At 39.7% G+C, this 24,269-nt stretch overlaps 1 protein-coding gene across 25 annotated transcripts in view; it reads right to left on the bottom strand.

Moving 5' to 3' along the window:
- Positions 1 to 24,269, bottom strand: part of LDLRAD4 (low density lipoprotein receptor class A domain containing 4) — a 514,307-nt gene that overhangs the window by 229,947 nt on the left and 260,091 nt on the right. For 23 of the 25 annotated variants that reach the window (XM_057504019.1, XM_057504005.1, XM_057504000.1 and 20 more), the window contains one exon: positions 3,102 to 3,242. The exons of 1 other annotated variant lie outside the window; for it this stretch is intronic. Coding sequence is in view for 20 of the 24 variants with exons in the window: in XM_057504005.1 (XP_057359988.1) it covers positions 3,102 to 3,242 (141 nt within the window). In the remaining 4 variants the exon portion in view is untranslated. Of the gene's footprint in view, positions 1 to 3,101; positions 3,243 to 20,948; positions 21,220 to 24,269 lie in introns of those variants that run through there. One more of the 25 variants, XM_057504011.1, reaches the window with a different exon arrangement.

Here is a 24,269-nt window from a genome sequence, read left to right on the forward strand (position 1 = left end):
AAATGAGAGAGACAGAGAGGACCAAGACATCTGAGCCATGGTGCATGCCACAGCCAACAATACAGGGAGAAAACTAATTCTAACTCATCTGGAAATCCAGAAGATTACACCTCGCTTTAAACACAATCAAACAGCAGAACACTGAATGTTTCCTCCAGGCAAGGAAAAAGCAGATTAAGTAAGTGAATCTTGTTCTTGAATAGGAACAAGGAGGAAGCACTATTCATATTTCTGGAATGCAATATTTTATAGACAAGAATTCCTGTAATTCTCAAGGTGGAGAAGAAGGGAAGCCTCATCATCAGCATTAGCATCCATGAAAGGTAGCCCGTCCACCTCCTATATGAAATGCATTAGTAGATCCATTAAAACCTACCTACAAGTGGAGAGCATCAAAGCCTAGTTATGCAGTTATTAACAATAAGTAAAATATCCTTTGTTTACTTTGTATTCTTACCTGATAGCATATGGGGAAGAGAATATATTCATTCAATATTAGATCATCTTCCAGCATCAACACAGAGCAGCCTTTCCCAAAGGCTTCTGACCACCAAAGAACAGACCAGCCACAACAAACTCAGAGCAAATTTTCTGATGGTGACAAATGCTGCTTCCTTCTGGTGCATGCAAAGAACCAAGAGAAAGCAGTGTACACGAGATGCTGGCCAGATCAGAGCAAGCAGCCTTCAGCCCCAGAGACAGAGTAGGTAGGAAACATGTAGACCCTCTGGGGGGAACTCACCCTCGGACACCTGAAAATTCCTGTTACATATGAACAACAGACCTGGCATTAAAGACAGGCAATACAAAGTCATGGTGGTCCCCTTCCCCAAGAAATGGCCACATAATTAATGAGTAGGGATAATGATAATCATGATGCAATTATGTAGGCACTTTTCCAGCATATTGTTTCATCTAAATCCTCCAGGCAACCTTATGTGACAGAAATTATTCCTGTTTCACAGATAGGAAAACAATGCCTGGAAGGGGTTCAATTACTTCCTTTAGCTGGAATCTGAACCCAAGTCAACCTAAAGCCACAGCCACAGTCATGCCCCTTGTGCTATATCCTGGTTTTCCATCTTCTTTAAAGAGAGCACATTGTAAATAATCTCCCATTTTAGCTATAAGGACACAAGTTTCAGTTATGCCTGAATAGTAGGGCCCTAAAGTTTGCCAACAGGACCGACCTTAAGATTCCTTCGTTAGGGCAAACTCTCATAGTTACCCAAGTAATGTTGAGCCATTTATACATGTAACTGCTTCATCTGGCTTCTAATCAAAAGCTGAAGTGATCATATTTTTAAAAAATGAATAGAAAAGATTGGAAATAGGCTTTAACAAACAGTAAAGAATACTAACAAGGAAGCAGAGAGGCCAGAAAGGAAAGGCAGGGAAGGGGTTTCAACACAACGGGAAAACCACATGGAAGGACCTGGAAGTGAAGGAGAAGCAACTTGAAGAAGCAGAGAAATTGTGACATGCCCCAAGGCAGAAGTCCAAAGGTTTGGTCTGTCTACTTTTCACACTGAACTCTCAAATCCAATCAAGGTGCCATCCACAGTCACAATATTCTCTCTGTATTTTATCATGTATATATGTTTTCTGTTGCTCAAGTGTAGAGAAAACAAAATAAGAAATTGCCTTTATATTGCTCTTCTCCTTCTGAGACCCCCTCAACTGAGTCTTGGGGACATCTATCACGTGGTTGGCACTAGCAAGATTCTGTCCTAAGTGCTTCAGCTGGACCAACCCATTTACTCCCCATGATACCCATTCTCGTGTCCACAGTGCAGATGAGCTCTGTTACCCAACAGAGTGGCCTGGCTACTGGCTAAGTGCCAGGGCCAGGGTCCCGAGCCAGCAGTTGGCCCACAGCATGCAGGAACATTCACTGTGGGGACCCTCCCCTGAGTCCAGTCAAGCTGCATTACCCAAAGGCCACTGCACAAACAGCACCCAAGAAGGCACATGGGCTAAACACCAAGAAAGCACACACTTAACCTTGACTTGTCTTCTCAAAGCATAGAGATGGGATGCTAAGAACACTCAATACAAGAAAATGCAAACTGGCACAACAGGAAAACGACAGCACTATTAGGCTATCTAATCTAGCAGGCATAAATAGTAGGCTTAAAATTCACTAGGCACAGTCGTTCTCTGAGCTTGCCCCCAATATAAAAATACATTTGGAATAGAAAAAACATTTCTCTTTAAAAATCTCCTCCCTTTCACATTTCACTAGCAGTATTTCTATAGGCTGTTTTCCATAACAAATTTTTAAAGATCTGTAAAAGAAAAACAAATACAACTCCTTAAAAAAATATCAGTAAAGAAGCGGAATGTTTCATGAAATGATCTCAGTAGAAAGGCCCTGTGAAGAAGGTCAGCACTGCTGCCACAGGACATTCTCACCCTCGACCAGCTTCACGGGCCGAAGGGCCCAGGGACAATGAGCCACTTTTCCTAAGAAAAGTTCAGCAATATCTCAAAGCTGCCTGGTTTCTCCTTCCCCTTCACAAAGTCCATGATATTAAAAATCGTTGAACTTCAAACTCTGATTTCACCTTTTTCAAGTTCAAGAAATGCTAAAAGCCTCAGCCTTGGGATTCACACATGTAAACACCTCACTTAAGTTGTTTTGTATCCAGTATCAAATAGGAAAACACATCATCAGAACCTTTTTCAAAAGACTCATATAAATTTTTCTATTTTCTTATTTTAATGATTAATGATAGACTACATATCTTTCTCTGCTTATTTAAACTCATTTAAAATTTATTTTAAGTTACTTTTTAAAAAATTCTACAAAACTGGTATGAAGAATACTAAATCAAGGTATTATTTCTTGGAATCCAGTCAGTGCTTCTAAGATAAGTAGCAAAAGCCTCTTCCAAAACAGTGCTACTGGCTATCCCTGAAAATAGAATGAATTTGCCACTTTCTCAGGCACTAACCTGAAAAAGAAAACATTTCCTTTGTGAAGATCTGAATTTCTCTTCTTGACCAAACAACATCCTTGTTCACTCAGAACCCTTCCTCCTAACCATTTCAAAACATAATCGAGCTTAATGATGCCTGGGTGACTAAGAGGGACTTACAGTTGAAGATGCTTGGAGGTGGATGTTCAGTCACCAGGAGACAGTTTTCTTCATCACTGTTGTCCCCACAGTCATTTTCCTGGTTACAGACCAGTGAGCCAAGAGACAAGCACTTACCGCTGGTGCAGGTGAACTTGCACTCTGAAAAAGCACAACATGAAATATAAGGTAGTCCATGCAAGCTTGATGCTCTTCACCTTCCCCCCACCCCCCATTTGCATGCCTTGATAGATTGGTAACTCAGTCGATCTGGAGAGCCCAGGAAACTGAACATGAGAAGGGCTCTCTTGGGAAGGACCTTCCCTTTATGAATTGTACAGGAACATACCCAGGGGCACTCTAGCGCCCGCCATACATTCCTCACCCCACAATTCTAACCCACAAAATCAGTAACACAGCTGCTTCCTTTCCATGGCCGGCCCAGCGAAAGTCATAGTTATGGGATTCTTATTTTGCTTGAAAACATCCTTGGCAGTTTTCCACACCTCCAAGGATGAAGGGAGCCTGTGAAGCAGCAGTTGGGGATCCAGAACTGGGGCACTCAGGTTTGACAAAAGGAGGCTCATACATTTTATTTCCAACTTGCCGCTGGATGCTGTGAAGCTCTGGACAAAATATTTAACCTCTCTGGTGTTCATCTTGTGCCTATGAAAATCCAGGTTTAATGCCAGGCCGGGGTAGCACTCATTTTATAATGTAAAACATGGAGAAAAAAAAGTGTGTTCTCTGCTACCTGAGAAACATACATGCCAAGGTCCATGTGAGTGGTTTAAAAAATAGGCCGGAGCTCAACCCAAATCCCTGGGTCATACTGAACACAAGACTCTGAAATCTGTACAAATCAATATATGAAAATGGAATTTGCTTCAAAAATACTTTAAAATAAATTTGCAAGCTTAACACCTTACTATCCACTTGAGGATAAAAGAAATTACATAGTTATATATATGCATGGGCATAGAAATGTCTAAGTATATCTTACATTGAATATCACCTTGCATTCCAACAGGGAGCTTTTTCCTAGAAGCATCCATAGAAGATGGCAGGATTCGCACAGTATGGTGCACTCAGTGGCCAGCCAGTAGAAAAAAACCTCAGGAAAAGCAGCCTCGCAGGACCCCCACCGATGCTATCCCAGCCTCTTCATTTCTTCTCAATTCTGTCTGTCTAGAATATGGTGGCAGGCGTGGATCAACTCAAAGGTCCTTTGACTCTAAGATTCCATTCTTCTAATTAAAGCCTCGACATTACTGCACCAAGGCTGCCTGCAGCTATGCCAGTGACATGTGGGGCTGCAAAGAGAATCACCCCTTACTCCTTCTATAAAGAGTTAGGGCTTAAATCCTCAAAGGATTTCTGTGACCCAGTGTGAAAGGGTATTCCAATCCTCCATTTGTTCACAGTCTCCTAAGAGAGTATAGAAAAAGACACTGACCACAGCCTCTGACCTAGTTTAGAACAACATGTGAGCACAGCCCAATTGCGCATCTGTATGTTTATAACTGGCAGCAAGGTCCAGGTTAAAAATCTGTGCACTGACTATGATCCAGGCCATGTGGTAGCAGTGCTGCTAAAGTCAAACTCTCTCTTCCCATTAGCTGGAAAGATTAAAATCCAGCTGTTTGAAATCACACTTACAAAGTGGTTTTTTTTTTAACTTAACGGAAAAAAGGGATTATCGAGGAAAGAATGTTTTCTTTCTTTCCAAAAGAACTATCAGAGTCAGATTAAAACCAAACACAAAAAAGGACATTAGCCAAAAACAGGTACTCCTAATGTTGCTGAAATGGTGATTGGAAAAAATCCTATGCCAACCTGAACTGAATCAAATTCCAACTAAAAAATTAACCATTGCTGTGGTTTGAAAGCATCTCAGGTTAGACTACCATGTTCAAGTTCATATAGAACTTTAAACCAACAGGGATATGAAAACACCTCCATTCATTTCAACTTGTTCAAGGGAGACACAGTCTAGAATAACAAAATATTTTCAAGGAAATGAATTTTGTGATTCATTCCTCCTATAATCAGTATTTTAGCCCCTTTTACATTATGCATCAGGTATTGAGAAATGGAAGCACAAAGATAAAAGAGCTAATCCTCTTTAAAAGGTTTATAATACGAATTTTTTAAAAGTCTAAGCAGTGACTAGTATATTTGCTAACTCCCAAGGACATATTTTCCTTCTTTATATCTTCACATCTAGAGTGTTGCCCAGCAAGTAACAGGCACATTCAAGTGAATCACCTATTTGTTGAATAAATGAATGATCTAATCTGAGCCTTATAAGAACCCTATGAAATAATTAGGGTAGATATTATTCCCAGGTTATAGATGAGGAAATTAAAACTTAGAGGTTAAGTGACTTGCCCATAATTAAATTGCCAATAAATGCAAAATCCAGACATATGTTCAAATCCTCTGCCTCATGTCTCAGGCTCTCCCCCCACTGCTGCCACTCAGTTTCCAAACCTGCTTTGGAAAAGGTGTAAGTCTCATTTGTAGTGAGGATGTCCATGTACATAAAAAAGTTCTCAAAATAGTTTCTTTTCTTAAGTAGGCTTAAGACATAATTAATAGGACACATTATTCAGGACACATTAACCAGGCTTGTGCTGATTTGCTTCAAAAGCTCTACTTCTTAGATAACAGAAATATCAACATCAACCCACTGAATTTCAAATTCATAAAATCTAAATATAAATCTTCTCATTAGCTGAATATCAAACTAAAGTTCCCTCCATCACATGGCACTTGAAATCAAAACTGAATTAAAAATTTCAAACTATCAACTTCTTGATGTAACATAGAAAATACTAGAAAATTGCTGTAATTGTTAAAGACTAATGCTAAAGCTGGAATGAACTTGCAAAGTAAAATGTCTATCCAAGTTAACATAACTCATGTTGACAGAGGCGGGCTTCCAACTCAACCCTACCTCGCCCCACTAAAACACTTCCACCACTTTGCTATCCTACAGCCAGTGCATTCAGACATTAGCGGGCGGTCCTCTAATAACTAGATGACTGTGATATTTCAAACAAACTAAGAACACTAGATGAAGTGGCTCTAACCTTGGCTGCACAATCACCTGGACATCTTCCACCACTTCTGATGCCTGAGCCCCAGCGCAGGCCACTGTGCTCACTGTCTGGGGCTCAGCCTGGACAGTGGGGCTTCTACAGGCCCTTACGATGATTCTGAATGGCAGCCGAGATGGAGAACCATAACCAAATGGGAAGTAAATAATTCACTTACATTAAGCCCTCTCCTCAGCCAATGGTGTTTTGTTGGAATGTTTAGTTGGTATTTGCCAATTTACTTTTTTTTTTAAAACTCTCTTAAATACAATAGGCAGATATTTTGACAATTCCGGGATATAGGGTCTGGTTGCTACAGTTGACAGGATATTCCAGAAACATGGGACCATGTTAGGTGTGGCTCCTAAACTACACTGTGACATACTACAAACAGGAAATGTCCTCAATGGAGTAAAACTCAAGTCAGAGAAAGAAGACAGAAACAATTTTAAACATTTTTTAAATTATATTTTGTCCATTCTTTGTGGAACTTGTTAAGTATTTCTGCTAAACTAGAAGTTGAAGGGCCTCAAAGATTGTTTAACATTGGAAAGGCTTGGACTACAAATTCATGATGATGTCAGATGTGTGATACTGGAACTGAACACAGGTGAACCACTCAGGGACTTGGTCTTCCCTTCAGGAGATATAGATTTAATTTCAGAATCTATAATATTGAAATAATTCCTCTTCTTTAAAGTTGGGACTTTTTAAATGAAGAAAATGGAATTCCTTTCGGTCATAACTCCCTATTTGATTTCTTATGAAAAAAATTTCTAGAATCAGCAACAGATATTAGAATCAATTTATAATATTCTTAGTAATAAAGAATTTTCTCCAAATTTGGGTTATTATTCAGTTTCTCTACATTCCTACATAAAGCTTCTGATAAATTTCAGTGGCTGAACTGTCACAGATTCATGAAATTCTAATGCAGAGGGAGCCCTAGAGATGCAGCAGTCCAATCTCTCATGTCACAGATGAGGAAATAATCCAGAGAGAATTCCTGACTTACCCCAAGTCAGACAATGAATTCCCTGTAGTGGAACATAAACCGAAGATTTCCATCAAATTGGGGGAAAAAAACCTTTTTGTCCTAAATGTCAATCTGAACTAATATTAACCAGTTGGGTTACACTATGTAAAGGAGGAGAAAGGAAAAGAATGATTAAAAGTAAGAGAATTTCCTAATACTTTGTTACCTTTGAAGAAAACAAGCAATTAAAGAGTCCTGAGACCAAGAAATGGAATGGAGTATCTTGGGGTGTTCTGTGAATTCCAAACTTTTACATATTAAAACTATATTTAAAAAAAATTTTAAGGACCATAGCTTAACAATTTGAATATTCTAAACCTAAACTTGGACAGGATTCAAGAGAATCTGCATTTCACAGACCAAAGCTAATCCATTTGGTAGAATCAACAGTCTATTAGTTTAAAGGCAACAAAAAGTACAGGAAGATAAGAGAGTAGTTCTTAAATGTTCTCACTACAGAAAAAGAAACAAAGAAACAGTAATTAGGTAACAAGATACAGGTGTTGGTGGTCATCATTTTGCAACATAGGAACCTGTCTATCAAATCAACACACTGTACATCTTAAACTTAGTAATAGCTCATTAAAGCTGGGAAAAAAGGGCAACGAAAACTTTTTCTCCACTTTTCCTACACTCTTTTTAAAGCCTGAGCTTTCACAGATATGATCTCAGTCAGAAAATAAGGACCTATATACAGTATTACATCACAGCTGTAAAATCAGCCTTTTTTTGCGAGTTGGCAAAGTAGTCTATGGCAGCTATTTCTGTTAAAATTCATCTAGCAACATCACCTCATTCAGTTCACACTTCTATCATTCACAAACCTGAAAACTGAGAGTGATTCTGGCTCCAGTATCTCTGACATTAAAATCTAGAACTTGCTCTCAGTAATGGTGGCCTTCTCAATGTACTTAGTGTGAGTAACAAAAAGATTAAACTTAGCTATTAATAACCTATAAACAAAGAATAGTTTTTTTTAATTATCATAATTTTGCCGTAACCAATATAATTTTACATTTCCTAGTATAGAGACAACAACAGTATTTTCATTGCTTTATATATACGCTGCCTACTCCCCTGCAAGGCACAAGATTGCCTATCCTAAAAGTAAAGTTCAATAAATATAGAAAACAATGAGTAAAAGACAAAAAATCCAGGAGACCAAGAAATGCAGGAGAAAGAAGAAAAACTTTGTACTTAGAAGAGCTCTAGTAACTGGCCACTAAACCCAACTCCAGCAAGCCAAGGAGACAGGAAACCAGAGGCGGGGAGGCAAGCCCTCGCTGCTACGCTGGTAACTGGAATGTGTGATTAATTAATTCCAATTAATCAGAAACAGACTTTCTCCTGCTTCTAAGACTTAAGAGGATCTGCTCATTCTTTTTATCAAAGGCTGCTGTACAACAGTATGGAGGCTATCTTAGACACTAGTTTTATCAAAAAGGGAAAAGGGCTCCCCATATTATTTCCTATATCACCTGTCAGTGAGGTTAGAACACTGGTGTAGTTTCTATACAGGGAGCGAGAATGACAGCATCCAGAAAGCAGTGATTTAGCAAATTAGGAAGATAAAGCTTTGAGAATCTTCAGAAATGAAAAGTTAATCCTAAGGCTATTCTTCTCAATGTCAGCTTTTGACAGCATGTGAATGACTTAAGTTTGATATATATGTACATTCTTCCACAAGATTTTTCAATGCGAGGAATATTTTGACGAATCTGTAAGAGACTTAACATCTCACATATCATCAACACTGATCTGGAAATCTGAGGGAAAAGATTTTCAGAAGTCACATGTGTCTCACCTAACATCACATGGTGATCTACACAGAATGCCAAGAGTCAGTCATGAGGACAGTGCACCACTAACAGCACTCTCTCCTCACTCTAAAATGGTGCTGACTTTCCTGGTGGTAAATTTGGAACAAAGGGAAATTTAATATGAAGCTTTATATTCTGTGTAATGAATTAAGTTTCCCCATAAGTATTTAATGAAAGTCCCATCTTAAGTGTGCTACTGAAACCAGTTGTCCTTCAGAAAAACAAATAGGACATGGTAAAAGGACATTCGCCCATGTAAAAAGATTAACATAGGAGGGCCTCCTATTGAAGACAGTAATAAAAATTATTTTAAACTTAATCCATTTTATGATAGGGCTTATCACTCCCACTATGGTGTTGAAAATATGATTTTCATGTCTGAAATTCCCTGAGAACCAGAGGTACAAAATGTGTTCTTAAAAGTCCAGGGTACTTTCAAGCTGTAGACTTCTAGGCCTACAATTATCTTTTACTGCAGCTTTAAAAAATTACCCAACTTTCATCAAAACACTATCAGACATTTTAAGAGTCAGTAGAAGTCCTTTAGGATTTAAATTGGCAAATAAATAGCACTATTTCTTTTCTATGTTTAAAACCAATGAATGAATGAATTCATTCACTTATACACAGAACTTTTCTGTATATAAAATATGAGAAGATATTCTTATTAACTTCTTAACAGTACTGAAAGCAAGCAGGTAAAAATCACCTTAGAATACTTCTGAGGAACAAAATGTATTATCAATATATGCAATGCACATAGGAAAACAGTTTGAAAGGATGTGGACTAAAATATAAATAGTGGCTACCTCTAGGTACTGGGATCACTAGTAATTTTTAAGTTTCTTTTGGATTTTATGTATGATTTTTATCAGAAAAAATATAAAGCCTATTTTAAGGAGAAGAATCTCTGTAAAAACCAAATTATTTGTAGAATTATAAAACTATGATACTTTAATGTTAAAGACATGAATAAAGTACCTAATTCCCTGTGGCTCAACCAAAGAAAACACAGACACAGGTCCAACCCCACCAGTATGAATGCTACTTACATTTCAATTGAAGTACATGCTGAGTACTCTCTTGAGTGGAGCACCAGGGAAACCAACTAGCAGTAAATGCCTGAGTTAACTGCTCTGCAGGGGGTGGCTGCCATGCTAGTGGGCCAGTCTTACGGAGCCCTGTGAGCCACTAGACAGAAAGCAGCTTTTACTCTGAGTGAGACCTGAGGCATGAACAATTTTGAGCCCAGGGACTGATACACTCTGACATTTTAAAAAAACACTATATTGCAATACAGTTTGTTTGTGTCTGTGTATGGGAGAGGGGGAGGTGAAGGAGAAGGGGAAAAGGTCCAGGTCAACGGGTTTATACAAAAAGGAAAAAAAACCACCAATGTAACCAAAACAATGATCAAGATACAGAAAAGACATAAAGGGGTGGCGGTGGGGTTGTTTCCTGAAATCTTCTAACTCATTTTAACAGGATGCCACTGCCTGCTATGTGAAAATAAAGACAGGGGAGAGGGGACAGGCATCCAGTTGTGAAGAACCTTGTATGCCTTAGAGAGGACCATTAATGGCTCTCAACCAATAGGTTTGAAATTCATGTGTTTGAATATAATATTAATGGACACTGAGCATTTACCACATATTCATAAAAGCTAACTTTGCGTAATTGTTCTCTCATAACTCTGCTCCATTAAGTAAGCAGCATAAATCATAAAACTCAGCAAGAGTTCTAAGATGTCCTTTCCGTACACATTTGAGGTAAATGAGATATAAGGACGATACTCAACCAGGAGGACCCACAGGGGAGCATTTATCCTCGTGTATTGCAAACACTGCACTTGGGCCATTCATTCACTCATTCATCCATCCATCCCATCCATTCATCTATCCATCCATTCATCCAACCATCCATCTATCCATCCATCCATCCATCCATCCAAGAGTCACACACTGCTCTGTGCAAGGAACAAGGACACAGACACCAAGGAGAAAAGTGAACAATCCACTGTCTGGAGACTGCGGAAACTAGCTTATATTCCAGCTCTGAAACTAAATATTGTGCTTATCCTCAGGCAAGAATCTTAACCTCTGGAACCCTTACTGGTAAATATGGTGCCTGGATTAAACCAGCAGTTTTCAGTCTTTCCTTTGACCAACCCAAGCGTTCCCTTTGAGGCCTCAGGCACTTCAACAGGAGACGGGGAGATGGGGTGGGGTGGGGGAGGTCAGCAAAGAAATCACAGCAGTTCTAAGATCTGTGACCATGTTAAATGGCTCTCCCTGAGATTTCACTGGGAAAAGGTATCCCCCACCTAAAAATTCTGAAAGTCACCAAATGTCTTACATTCTTTTTTTTTTTTTAGTAAGCAGGGTGAAATTTTACTTTGAATACACTCGAAGAGAAGTGTGGGCCAGAGTCAACGTAGACAAAGTCCCCGATCCTTTAAGAGAGGGTCTATTTATCATGTCCTTCAGGGAGGCAGCTCTTCTCTTGACAGGGTGAAGTCATTTTGACAGTTCTAGTTATACACCCATTCCTCTGGGTGCACATGTCTTCTTCTCCCAAAATGTACGCAAAAAAGACCACAGGTTGAGGGTGGGGAGCAAAACAGCTATTTTATTTTATTTATTTATTTATTTATTTATTTATATTAAGGTATTATTGATATACACTCTTATGTAGGTTTCACATGAAAAAACAATGTGGTTACTACATTCACCCATATTACTGAGTCCTACTCCATAGTGCATTGCAGTCACTGTGTCCATCAGTGTAGGAAGATGCCACAGAGTCAATATTTGCCTTCTCTGTGCTACACTGTCTTCCCCATTACCCCCCAACACCATGCGAACTAAACATAATACCCCTCAATCCCCTTCTCCCTCCCTCCCCACCTGCCCTCCCCTTTGGTAACTGCTAGTCCCTTCTTGGAGTCTGTGAGTCTGCTGCTGCTTTGTTCCTTCAGGCTTGCTTTGTGGTTATACTCCATAAGTGAGGGAAATCACTTGGCACTTGTCTTTCTCCACTGGGGTTATTTCACTGAGCATAATTTCCTCCAGCTTCATCCATGTTGTTGTAAATGGTAGGACTTGTTTCTTTCTTATGGCTGAATAGTATTCCATTCTGTATATGTACCACATCTTCTTTATCCATTCTTCTACTGATGGACACTTAGGTTGCTTCCATATCTTAGCTATTGTAAATAGTGCTGCAATGAACATAGGGGTGCATATGTCTTTTTGCATCTGAGAACTTGAATTCTTTGGGTAAATTCCTAGGAGTAGAATTCCCAGGTCAAATGGTATTTCTATTTTTAGTTTTTTGGGGAACATCCATACTGCTTTCCACAATGGTTGAATAACTTACATTCCCACCAGCAGTGTAGGAGGGTTCCCCTTTCCCCACATCCTCGCCAGCATATGTTGTTCTTGGTCTTTTCAATGCTGGCCATCCTATCTGGTGTGAGGTGATATCTCACTGTGGTTTTAGTTTGCATTCCCCTGACAATTAGCCATGTGGAGGGAGCATCTTTTCATGTGCCTGTTGGCCATCTGAAATTCTTCTTTGGACAACTGTCTGTTCAAATCCTCCGCCCATTTTTTAATCAGGTTATTTGCTTTATGGGTGTCGAGGCATGTGAGTTCTTTATATATTTTGGATGTTAACCCCTTGTTGGATATGTCATTTACAAATATATTATCCTATACTGTAGGCTGTCTTTTGGTTTTGATGGAGTCCTTTGCTATACAGAAGCTTTTCAGCTTGATGTAGTCCCATGTGCTCATTTCCCTTGCCCAAGGAGATGCGTTCAGGAATTCTATTCAGGAAAATTTTGCCTATGTTGTCTTGTAAGAGTTTTATGGTTTCATAATGTACATTCAGGTCTTAGATCCATTTTGAGTTTACTTTTGTGTATGGAGTTAGACAATAACCCACTTTCATTCTCTTGCATGGAGCTGTCCAGTTTTGCCAACATCAGTTGTTGAAGAAGCTGTCATTTCCCCATTGTATGTCCATGGCTCCTTTATTGTGTATTAATTGAGCATATATGCTTGGGTTTATATCTGGGCTCTCTCTTCTGTTTCATTGTTCTGTGGGTCTGTTCTTGTGCCAGTATCAAATTGTCTTGAATACTGTAGCTTTGTAGTAGAACTTGAAGTTGGGGAGTGTAATTCCACCTGCTTTTTCCTTCCTTTTCAGGATTGCTTTGGCTATTCAGGGTCTTTTGTGGTTCCATATCAATTTTTGAACTATTTGCTCTAGTTCATTGAAGAATGCTGTTGGTATTTTGATAGAGATTGCACTGAATCTATAGATCGCTTTAGGCAGGATGGCCATTTTGACACTATTAATTCTTCCTCTCCATGAGCATGAGATGTGTTTCCATTTATTGGAATCTTCTTTAATTTCTCTCATAAGTGTCTTGTAGTTTTCAAAATATAAGTCTTTTACTTCCTTGGTTAGGTTTATTTCTAGGTATCTTATTCTTTTCAATGCAATTGTGAATGGAATTGTTTTCCTGATCTCTCTTTCTGCTAGTTCATCATTAGTGTATAGGAATGCAAGAGATTTTGGTGTATTAATTTTGTATCTTGCAACTTTGCTGAATTCAGATATTACATCTAGTAGTTTCGGAGTGGATTCCTTAGGTTATTTATATCATGTCATCTGCAAACAGTGACAGTTTAACTTCTTCTTTACCAATCTGAATGTCTTTTATTTCTTTGTGTTGTCTGACGGCCATGGTGAGGACCTCCAGAACTATGTTAAATAAAAGTGGAGAGAGTGGACATCCTTGTCTTTTTCACGATCTAAAAGGAAAGGATTTCAGTTTCTTGCTGTTCAGTATAATGTTGTTTGTGGTTTGTCATATATGGCCTTTTTTTATGTTGAGGTACTTGCCCTCTACACCCATTTTGTTGAGGTGTAGATTTTTTTTTTTTTATCATGACTTTTTTTTATCATGACTGGATGAAGAATTTTGTCAAATGCTTTTTCAGCATCTACAGAGATGATCATGTGGTTTTTGTCCTTTTGTTGATGTGGTGGATGATGTTGATGGATTTTCTAATGTTGTACCATTGTTGCCTCCCTGGAATAAATCCTCCTTGATCATGATGGATGATCTTTTTGATGTATTTTTGAGTTCGATTTCTTAATATTTTGTTGAATATTTTGCATCTATGTTCATCAGGGATATTAGTCTGTAATTTTCTTTTTTTGTGGTATCTTTGCCTGTTTTTGGTATTAGGGTGATGCTGGCATCATAGAATGAGTTTGGAAGTATTCCCTCTTCTTCAACTTTTTGGAAAACTTTAAGGAGGTTACATATTAAGTCTTCACTAAATGTTTGATAAAATTCAGCAGTGAAGCCATCTGGTTCAGGTCTTTTGTTTTTTGGTAGTTTTTGATTACCAATTCAATTTCATTGCTGGTAATTGGTTTGTTCAGCTTTTCTGTTTCTTTCTGTGTCAGCCTTGTAAGGTTGCATTTTTCTAGAATGTCTTTTATTTCTTTGTGTTGTCTGACGGCCATGGTGAGGACCTTGGTTATCCAGTTTGTTGGCATATAATTTTTCACAGTATTCTCAATAATTCTTGGTATTTCTGTGGTGTCTGTAGTGATTTTTCTTCTCTCATTCCTGATTCTGTTTATGTGTGTAGACTCTCTTTTTTTCTTGATAAGTCTGGATAGGGTTTTATCTAATTTGTTTATTTTCTCGAAGAAAGAGCTACTGCTTTCCTTGATTCTTTCTATTGTTTTATTCTTCTCAATATTATTTATTTCTGCTCCAATTTTTATTATGTCTCTCCTTCTACTGACTTTGGGCCTCATTTGTTTTTCTTTTTCTAGTTGTGTTAATTGTGAGTTTAGACTGTTCATATGGGATAGTTCCTCTTTCCTGAGGTAGGCCTGTATTGCAATATACTTTCTTCTTAGCACAGCCTTTGCTGCATCCCCCAGATTTTGCAGTGTTGATTATTGTCATTGGTCTCCATTTCTTGCTTGATCTCTGTTTTTATTTGGTCATTGACCCATTGGTTATTTAGGAGCATGTTGTGAAGCCTCCATGTGTTTGTGCGATTTTTGTTTTCTTTGTGTAATTTATTTGTAGTTTCATACCTTTGTGATCTGAGAAGCTGGTTGGTACAATTCAGTTTTATTGAATTTACTGGGGCTCTTTTTGTGGCCTAGTAAATGATCTATTCTAGAAAATGTTCCATGTGCACTTGAGAAGAATGTGTATTCTGTTGCTTTTGGGTAGTGTTCTGTAGATGTCTCTTAGGTCCATCTGTTCTAATGTGTTGTTCAGTGCCTCTGTCTCCTTACTTATTTTCTGTCTGGTTGATCTGTCCTTTTGAGTGAGTGGTGTGTTGAAGTCTCCTAGAATGAATGCATTGCATTCTATTTCCCCTTTTAATTCTGTTAGTATTTGTTTTAAATATGTAGGTGCTCCTGTGTTGGGTGAATAGATATTGGTAATGGTTATATCTTCTTGTTGGATTAACCCCTTTATCATTATGTAATGTCCTTCTTTGTCTCTTGTGACTTTCTTTGTTTTGAAGTCTATTTTGTCTGATACAAGTACTGCAACTCCTGGTGTTTTCTCCCTATTAGTTGCATGAAATACCTTTTTCCATCCCTTTACTTTCAGTCTGTATATTGTCCTTGGGTTTAAAGTGAGTCTTTTGTAGGCAGCATATAGACGGGTCATGTTTTTTTATCCATTCAGTGACTCTATGTGTTTTTATTGGTGCATTCAGACCATTTTCATTTAGGGTGATTATCGATAGGTATGTACTTATTGCCATTGCAGGCTTTAGATATGTGGTTACCAAAAGTTCAAGGTTAACTTCCTTACTATCTAAGAGTCTACATTAACTCACTTAGTATGCTATTACAAACATAGTCTAAAGGTTCTTTTTTGTTTTTTCTCCTCCTTTTTCTTCCTCCTCCATTCTTGATATATTAGGCATCATATTCTGTACTCTTTGTGTATCCCTTGACTGACATTCAGGGTAGTTGATTTAATGTTGCATTTTCTTGGAAATTAATTGTTTTACTTTCTTTACTGTGGTCTTATTACCTCTGGTGACAGCTATTAAACCTTAAGAACACTTCCATCTATAGCAGTCCCTCTAAAATACACTGTAGAGATGGTTTGTGGGAGCTCAATTCTCTCAGCTTTTGCTTATCTGGTAATTGTTTAATCCCTCCTTCAAATTTAAATGATAATCTTGACAGAGTATTCTTCATCTGAGTCCCTTCTCTTCATTGCATTAAATATATCATGCCATTCCCTCTGTCCTGCAAATTTCTGCTTAGAAGTCTGATGATAGCCTTATGGGTTTTCTTTGTATGTGATCTTATTTCTCTCTTTGGCTGCTTTAAATAGTTTGTCCTTATCCTTGATTTTTGCAATTTTAGTTATTATATGTCTTGGTGTTGTCTTCCTTGGGTCCCTTGTGTTGGGAGATCTGTGCACCTCCATGTCCTGAGAGACTATCTCCTTCAACAGACTGGGGAAGTTTTTAGCAATTACCTCTTCAAAGACACTTTATATCCCTTTTTCTCTCTCTTGCTCTTCTGGTACCCCTATAATACAAATATTGTTCTGTTTGGATTGGTCACACAGTTCTCTCAATATTTGTTCATTTTTTTCGAGATCCTTTTTTCTCTCTGTACCTCAGCCTCTTTGTATTCCTCTTCTCTGATTTCTATTTAATTTATCATCTCCTCTACAATATCTAATCTTTTAAAACCCTCCATTGTATTCCATAATGATTGGATCTCCAACAGGAATTTGTTCCTCAGTTCTTGAATAATTTTTTTACCTCCATGAGGATGTTTATGATTTTTATTATCAAATCTTTTTCGGGAAGATTGATGAGTTTGGTTTCACTTGAGTTTTTTTCTGGTTTTTGTATGATTTGGGTTTGAACCAGGTACGTTTGATGTTTCATATTTGTATGTGGTGCTGTCTAATGCCCAGAAGCTCTACTCTCTGGAGTGGCTCAATCCCTGGAGCATTGTCAGGAGTCACAGGGGAGCAGTTTAGATTCCTGCCTGGGGGGAGGAAAGAGCTGTTTCCTGCTTCCTGGCTACTATGCCTGTCTCCACTGCCAGAACCAGTGGGCTGAACAGAGAGTTGTAAGCCTCTATACTTTGCAATTGTAGGTGCTTTAGGTGGGACTTCCCTCTGGCTGGCCTGATGCCAGGGCAGGGGCAGCTGGCTTGTGAGCCAGGGGTGGGCTGGCTGGGAGAAATGCATGGCAGGCTGTGTGTTACAGTGGGGGGCCTTGGAGCTGAGTATCCATTCAGGGAGATGGAGTGCCTGAAGCTCCTGAAAGTTCCCAACCTGCTGGGCAGAGTGTGCCTGGACAATTTTGTCTCCTGTCCTTTCTCCTGAGCAGTAAGCTCTGTTAAATCCTTGCCCCTTTAGCAGCCCTCTTGCTGTTAGGAAGTCTCTCAGAGTGCCCGCCTTTCTTTTGTCCCAGAGCAGCCGGATATGGATCCTCGTGTTCCACAATTTGCTGGAATCTCACTCTCCAGGTATTCCACCTGTCTTAGGTTTCCAACCCCAGACCAGATCTCTAGAGCAAGGTGTTCAGCAGTCCCAGGCCTCCATTTCCTCCCTGCTCTGTTTCTCTTCCTCCCTCCAGTGAGCTGGGGTCAGGTAAGGGCTTGGGTCCCACCGGATCATGGCTTTGGTACCTTACCCTGTTCCGTGAGGTCTGTTCTTTCCTCCAGGTGTATGCAGTCTGGTGCAGCCCTATTTCCTGTTGCTCTTTCAGGATTAGTTGTATTGATTGTATTTTTGTATTATATGTGGTTTTAGGAGGAAGCCTCTGTCTCACCTCTCACACCGCCATCTTTAATTCTCTCCCAAATGTCTTACATTCTAAAAGTCCTTTCAGTTCTTAGAATTCATGATTCTATAAAGTTTTAGGAAATAGTTTTTGAAGAATGAAATCTCACTTTAGCCCTGAAGTACTTCTGTTATCTGCTCTTGATTATTCTATAATTATCCAAATGAAGGTGGTTTTTTAAACTTCTCAGTTCTGGACATTTTGGTACATCTTGATCACCAACACCATCTCTAGGGCATTCTTCACATCAGCTATACAAACTTGCTATAACTTGCCACATCTTTAAAATAAAAATGCTCTTGGCCCCATTCTCCATTTCTCTACTCTCACAGCTTAATGCCTGTGATTTGTGATTCTCTCCTGAATGATTCTCTAATCAAGCTTTAGCCTCCATCACTGCACCAAAACTGCTTATCCAGGTGACCGGCAACCTCATGTCCTTACCTCTAGTATAGTTACCTCATGCCTCATCTTACTAGACAGCCTTGGCCACAGATCATCACTCCTACTGGAACCAGGTGCATCACAGATCCGAGCACACATCCTCCTCCCTTACTGACTGTCCCTCTCCAACCCTCCCTCTTTCCCTGATCTCTGAACTGTGGATAGCCCAGGCTCTTCCCTTCTCTACATGCCCATTCCCTTGTGATCTCACGCAGTCCAGTGTCTCTAGGCTAAGTACCTCCCCAGTTATCCTGAGTTTCCCAGCTCCCCAGGGACCTGTTCACATCTCCAGTTGGGACCTAATAGATAGCTCAGCTTACCATAGCCAGAACCCAAGCACTTTGTTCTCCAATTCAGACTGGTTCTACTCACAGCCTACTATAACTCAGAAACTTCTTCCTTTCCATTGCTCACATAAAAACACTGGAATCATCTCTGACTCCTTTCTTGCATCCATTTGGAAATTCTGTTAGCTTCAAATGTGTGTTCAGAAACTGCCTTCAAAATGTATCTGAGAACAGCCCTTAACACCATCTCACTAAAATCACTGAGTCTAAAGTGCCATTATCTCTCACCCAGATAACCAGTTTCTCATCTTCTCCAAAGTCCTTCTGAAATAGGGCAGGGACATGGGACAAGCATCATGGTTAAGTTTTCCTGCCTATGATGAAAAATGCTGAGATAAAAACAGTATAGTAAGAACAGGAGGGACCCTATCTTAAGGCTAAGAGTCCATTTTAAAAACCAGAGAATGTGGACGTAAATTCCGAACATATTCTTTAGTAATCAGATAATAATCCAACCTTTCTTAAGGTCGGTCATGCAGTTTTAACTAGTATGTTCTCAGTGCTTTAGCATAACCACTATCTTGGAGAGGAATAGGACCAATAAATTCCTTGTGTTAAGTTTATCCTACAAAATTAACTAGAAGATTGACTGTAGATGAGGACATAGTGTCCTTCACTGGAGATAAGACATGAGACCACATGTTAGGCCTACACCCATCTCCCACAACCCCACTGTCCTTTGCCCAATTCTTGAAAGCTTTAGAAGACAGAATCCCCAGCCTTTCAGTGTGCCTCCTCTCTGAGATTGCCTGCACTCCCCTTTAAGTGTGTATTTTTAAATAAAGCCTTCTTGCTGCTCAACTTATTACATCTTGTCTCTGCGTTCTTCCACTGCTAAGCATCTTTGTAGTCTCTTTGCTATTTCATTCTATTTCCAAGTCTTCACTCTGTTTCTGCTTTACTCCTAATAAGCAGGAGGGGCTGCTGAGAGCTCTGATATGGCCTGCAAGTTCCCATCGCCTGAGTGACATGGATGGAACTGCAGCTTCATTGTCTGCTCTTAGTAGTTTGCCTGAAAATCTCCTCCCTTTGGGAAGGTCTCAGAACATAATCTCACTCCATCCTGTGCTCCGTAGCTCCCCAAAATCCTGGGGTGGTGGAGTTTAGTCCCCACACTGTACAGATCCAAGAAGGAACGCCTTGTCAAGGAAATCTGCCCTAAGCTGAGAAGGAGTTCAGCGAACTTTCTCTTCACTTAACCTGTTCTCAGCCACCTGCAGGGAAGCTGCCATTCATCTCTACTTTCACTCTAATGAATTCCTTCCTTACCTACACTCATCTGACCTGCTCAAGAATCCCTTCTCATTCAGACTCAAGAACCCTCCTCCATCCAGGTTGAGGTTCCTTCTAGTGCACAGAGAGAGCTCCTCAGATGCAGCTGCCAGGCAACATTTCCCGCCATATTCTAGTCCTAAGAGGGTGGCCAGAATGTTCCTGCTGAAATGGAAACCAGATCAGGTCTCTCCTCTGCTCAAAACTATCAAATGGCTACTGCTTCATTCAGGGGAACCCCAAGTCTTTACAAGGAGCTCTACACAGCCTTCCATAAACCCTCAACTCTCCACCCTCCCCTCTCCCTGACTCTGACCACAATGACCTCCTCCTTGTCCTTGAGCACACAAGGCTCACCTAAGTGTGCTGTTCATTAGCCTAGGACATACTTTCCCAGGATACCTGCTTGGCTATCTCCCTCACTTCTGTCAGGCCTTTGCTCAAATGTCACTGTCTCTGGGGATCCTCTCTGACCACTCCATTTGAAATTGGAACCTCTGCTCCATTTCACTTCTCCCCATACTCCTGGCCATTCCTGTCCTCCTTCTGTTTTTTTTTCCCCACAGTTCCTATTTCCATCTAACATTATATTTAAATATATGCATCATGTTTCTGGTTCTTTTTTCCCTCACTAGAACATAAACTGCTGCCTGGTTTTACTGATGAATTCTCAGAATCTGAAATAGGGTTTGGTATATATAGTAAGCATTCAATAAATATTATTTAAATAAGTCAATGAACAGAAGTAAAAGTTTGTCAGAAGATTCTTATAGGAACCATAATTAACTACTGGTATCTGAGTGAAGGAAATTTGCTCTAACTGAACAAATATTCTAAGTAGATGGGGAAAATGAGGTAAAGAGACAAAAAGAAGGAATTAAAACTCAAATATATTATTAGAAAATTACATAGATTTTTTAAGGCAAAGAATTAGTTAAAATTATTAGCCAAGCAGTTTTTAATTACCTGTGGTCTTCATTTATGGACTCATTCTCTCCACAGTGTCCAATGTCATAAACATTTAGGCTTTTTCTGTCTGTCCCTCCCAGTCATGTGGCCTACTTCCTAAATCACAGTGTTCTCTCTACCCAGCCCCTTTGTTTTGGAGAGAAAGCCTATTGTCTGGCTAATGAACTGGGATGTTTATTAAGGAAACAGCCAGCTCCTGGGTCACGGCTTCCAGCACCCTGACAACTGGGTGTGAACACTGAGTTCTCCACCTGTTTTATTTTTTAATATCTGCAAACAAGCTCAGGAGCCAGGGTGTAAGGCAAGTATTTATGTATTCAGTGTTGCTGACCCAATCAGTCTTCCTCAAGTTGATCACAGCTAGTTATTTTTTCCTATTTGGTAAAAACGGTCTCACTTTCTTGCCTGAGTCTGCAGTGGCTGTCTGCCAGGGAGTCCTGCAACTGTCACCCACCCTTTATGAAATTTCCCTTTTTGAAAACTACCTTCTGAGACCCCCCACAAAGTCACACTTCTCTGACCTCAAAATGCCATAGGGAACCAGCTACCCAAACTCATGTGTTCCCCATCTCCTTTAGACAACCCACACAAGAATTTTGAGATGGTATCTTTATGCTTTCTTAATGGATAGCAGGATGCTCTATCATGCATGGAGAATGCCCCTCACCCCCAACAAGGAAAGTTCGCTACCTTTTGTTTTGTCTTATTTTTATTGGTTCCTCGGAAGCCCTTCTTTGTCTCCTCAAATAAATTTCCCACTTTAGACCTTATTCAGTCCTCAAACCCCCAGGATAAGCTGAGGACCTCCTATTTATGAAGCTGTATGCAGGCAAGCCTCAAAGGTCCCTTACAACACGCACAGCCCTAGGCACTCAAGAGATTTTGGCAGACAGAGCTCTCTCTTCATCTCTAGAGGGAGACCTTCAGATGATAATGGCCTTTGGTTTCCACACTAGTTAAATTTGAGGCCAGCAATAAATATGGGTAGATAGTCACTGCCATGTACTCCTTTAAATGCTGTATTTTGTAGAGAGAAAAAAATAGCGGTGGGTAGGGGGGCTTCTTAGTTCTTAGCAAGAGGTTCCCATGACCTTGGACCAATCCTGCCATGGGCAGGAGAAATGAGGAACCTTTAGCCTTGCATTCCACTTCCATCCATGGTTACTGCTTTATTGGAGAAAATTATCTATTTCTGACAATGTAGGCCAGGTTAGAATCCCACGTTCTGCAAGGACAAGAAATTTTTCATCCTAAACATGCTCATTTCAGGCCTTTCATTAAGAAATTCTTTATATTACCATGGGTCAACTAAGGATCTGAATTCCTTTGCCTATCTCTCCAATAACCAAAAGATGACTATTTCCTGTAGACTGAAGAGACCTCAAAAACAATCTGATTAATACCCAGGGCCAGGATCTTAAAACCCATCCTTCTCAATAGAATACTGGCTTTGATAAAATTCTTACCTTCTGAAATTAACAACAAATCTGTCTTTTTGCTTAGTTCTTCCCCAAGGGCCCACCCATTTGGGAGCTCTTCCATTTCTGTAGTGTGATCTAATGACCCAGCACCTGGGAACACTGGGCATCCTGTTGCTAGTGGTCATTTGTCCCCAAATCTCCTCCCACTGATCACTCTGCTCCACAGACCAGAATCTTGTCTTCCTATCACTCTCCACCCTTGCCTAGCTTTCCTTCTGGCCCCCACCCCTCCAAAAGTACAATAGAACAGGCCTCAAACACCAGCAATGCCCCACGCCAAGGCCTCTCCACCATTGCTGCAGCTGAGTTCAGTTCAGCTGGACTGATAAGCACAGTAGTTAACAATGACTCTGTAAGCATGGAAACATGGTGAGAACAATTCATCTGCCTCCCCAGGCCATCCACTCCAGTATGGAAAACTCATGTTTGTCCACATTCCATCCTTAATGCTCCTGCTGAAATTAACCCCGTTCTTTCTTGTTCTGTCCTTAACGGAGATAGCAGTAACTGGTCTAGCTTAAAGAACAATTCACAACCTCCAACATGGTTCTGAGGTTACTCTTCACCTTTCTAATCTCCACCCTCTAATGTGTCACATTTGTCCTCATTAGTGGAAGGAGTAAATACACTAAATGGTCCTGAAATTTAAGATTTTTGTTTGTTTTAAGTAAAGTATCATTGATATACAATCTTATGTTGGTTTCAAATACACAATACAGTGGTTCAACAGTTACCCATATTATCAAATCCTCACCCCAGCCAGTGCAGTCACTATCCATCAACGTAGTAAAATGTCACAGAATCATTAACTGTATTCTCTGTGCTGTACCACTGTCCTCGTGACCAATCTATATTGTGATTGTGAATTACTGTGCCACTTAATCCCCTTTCCCCTTCTCCCCCATCCTCCCCAGCCCCTCCCCCTTGTTAACCACTAGTCCCATCTCGGTGTCTGTGAGTCCACTTCTGTTTTGTTCCATTTTGCTTTGGTTTTATGCTCTACAAATAAGTGAAATCATTTGGTATTTGTCTTTTTCCGCCTGGCTTATCATTTAGCATAATACCCTCTAAATCCATCCATGTTTTTGCAAATGGGAGGATTTTTCTTTTTATGCCTGAATAATGTTCCATTGTGTATATGTACCACCTCTTCTTTATCCATTCATCTACTGATGGACACTTAAGTTGCTTCCATTTCTTGGCTATTGTAAACAGTGCTGCGATAAACATAGGGGTGTGTATGTCTTCTACAATCAGGGATCTTGTTTTCTTCGGATTTAATTCCTAGGAGTGGAATTACTGGGTCAAATGGTATTCCTATTTTTAGTTTCTTTGAGGAACCACATGGAGTTGAGTTTTAGTTCTATTCCAGAGCCAATATAGGAGATTTTCTCTATTATTTCTATAAACAAATTTATAGAACAATTACCTTAAATAAGAAACAATTGTGGCATAGAATTCCTCCCCACCCATGTCCAGGGCTCCCTATGCTCCTTGCTTTAGTTTTCCTACAGCACTTAAAATGATCTCTGATCACTAAAATGCAAGTTTGCCTGAATATAGGGAATTTTTACAGTATTGTTTATTGTTACATCCCTGAGGCCTAGAACAGTATCTGGCATGTAATAAGCTCTCAAAAAATACTTTTTGAATGAAGGAAGCTTTACTCTACCAAGTAAATTGCTATTTGAAATCATAAATATCATGTAACTCCTCTACTTAAATCTTTCAATAGATTCTCATCACCTTCAGAATATAGTCCATGTGAATTAGTCATATAAGACTCTTCCTCCTGATGTGGCCCTATTTTTTAACCTTATTTCCAAATCCTCCTCAC

The sequence above is a fragment of the Manis pentadactyla genome, chromosome 6, assembly GCF_030020395.1.
Source record: "Manis pentadactyla isolate mManPen7 chromosome 6, mManPen7.hap1, whole genome shotgun sequence".
Lineage (NCBI taxonomy): Eukaryota > Metazoa > Chordata > Mammalia > Pholidota > Manidae > Manis > Manis pentadactyla.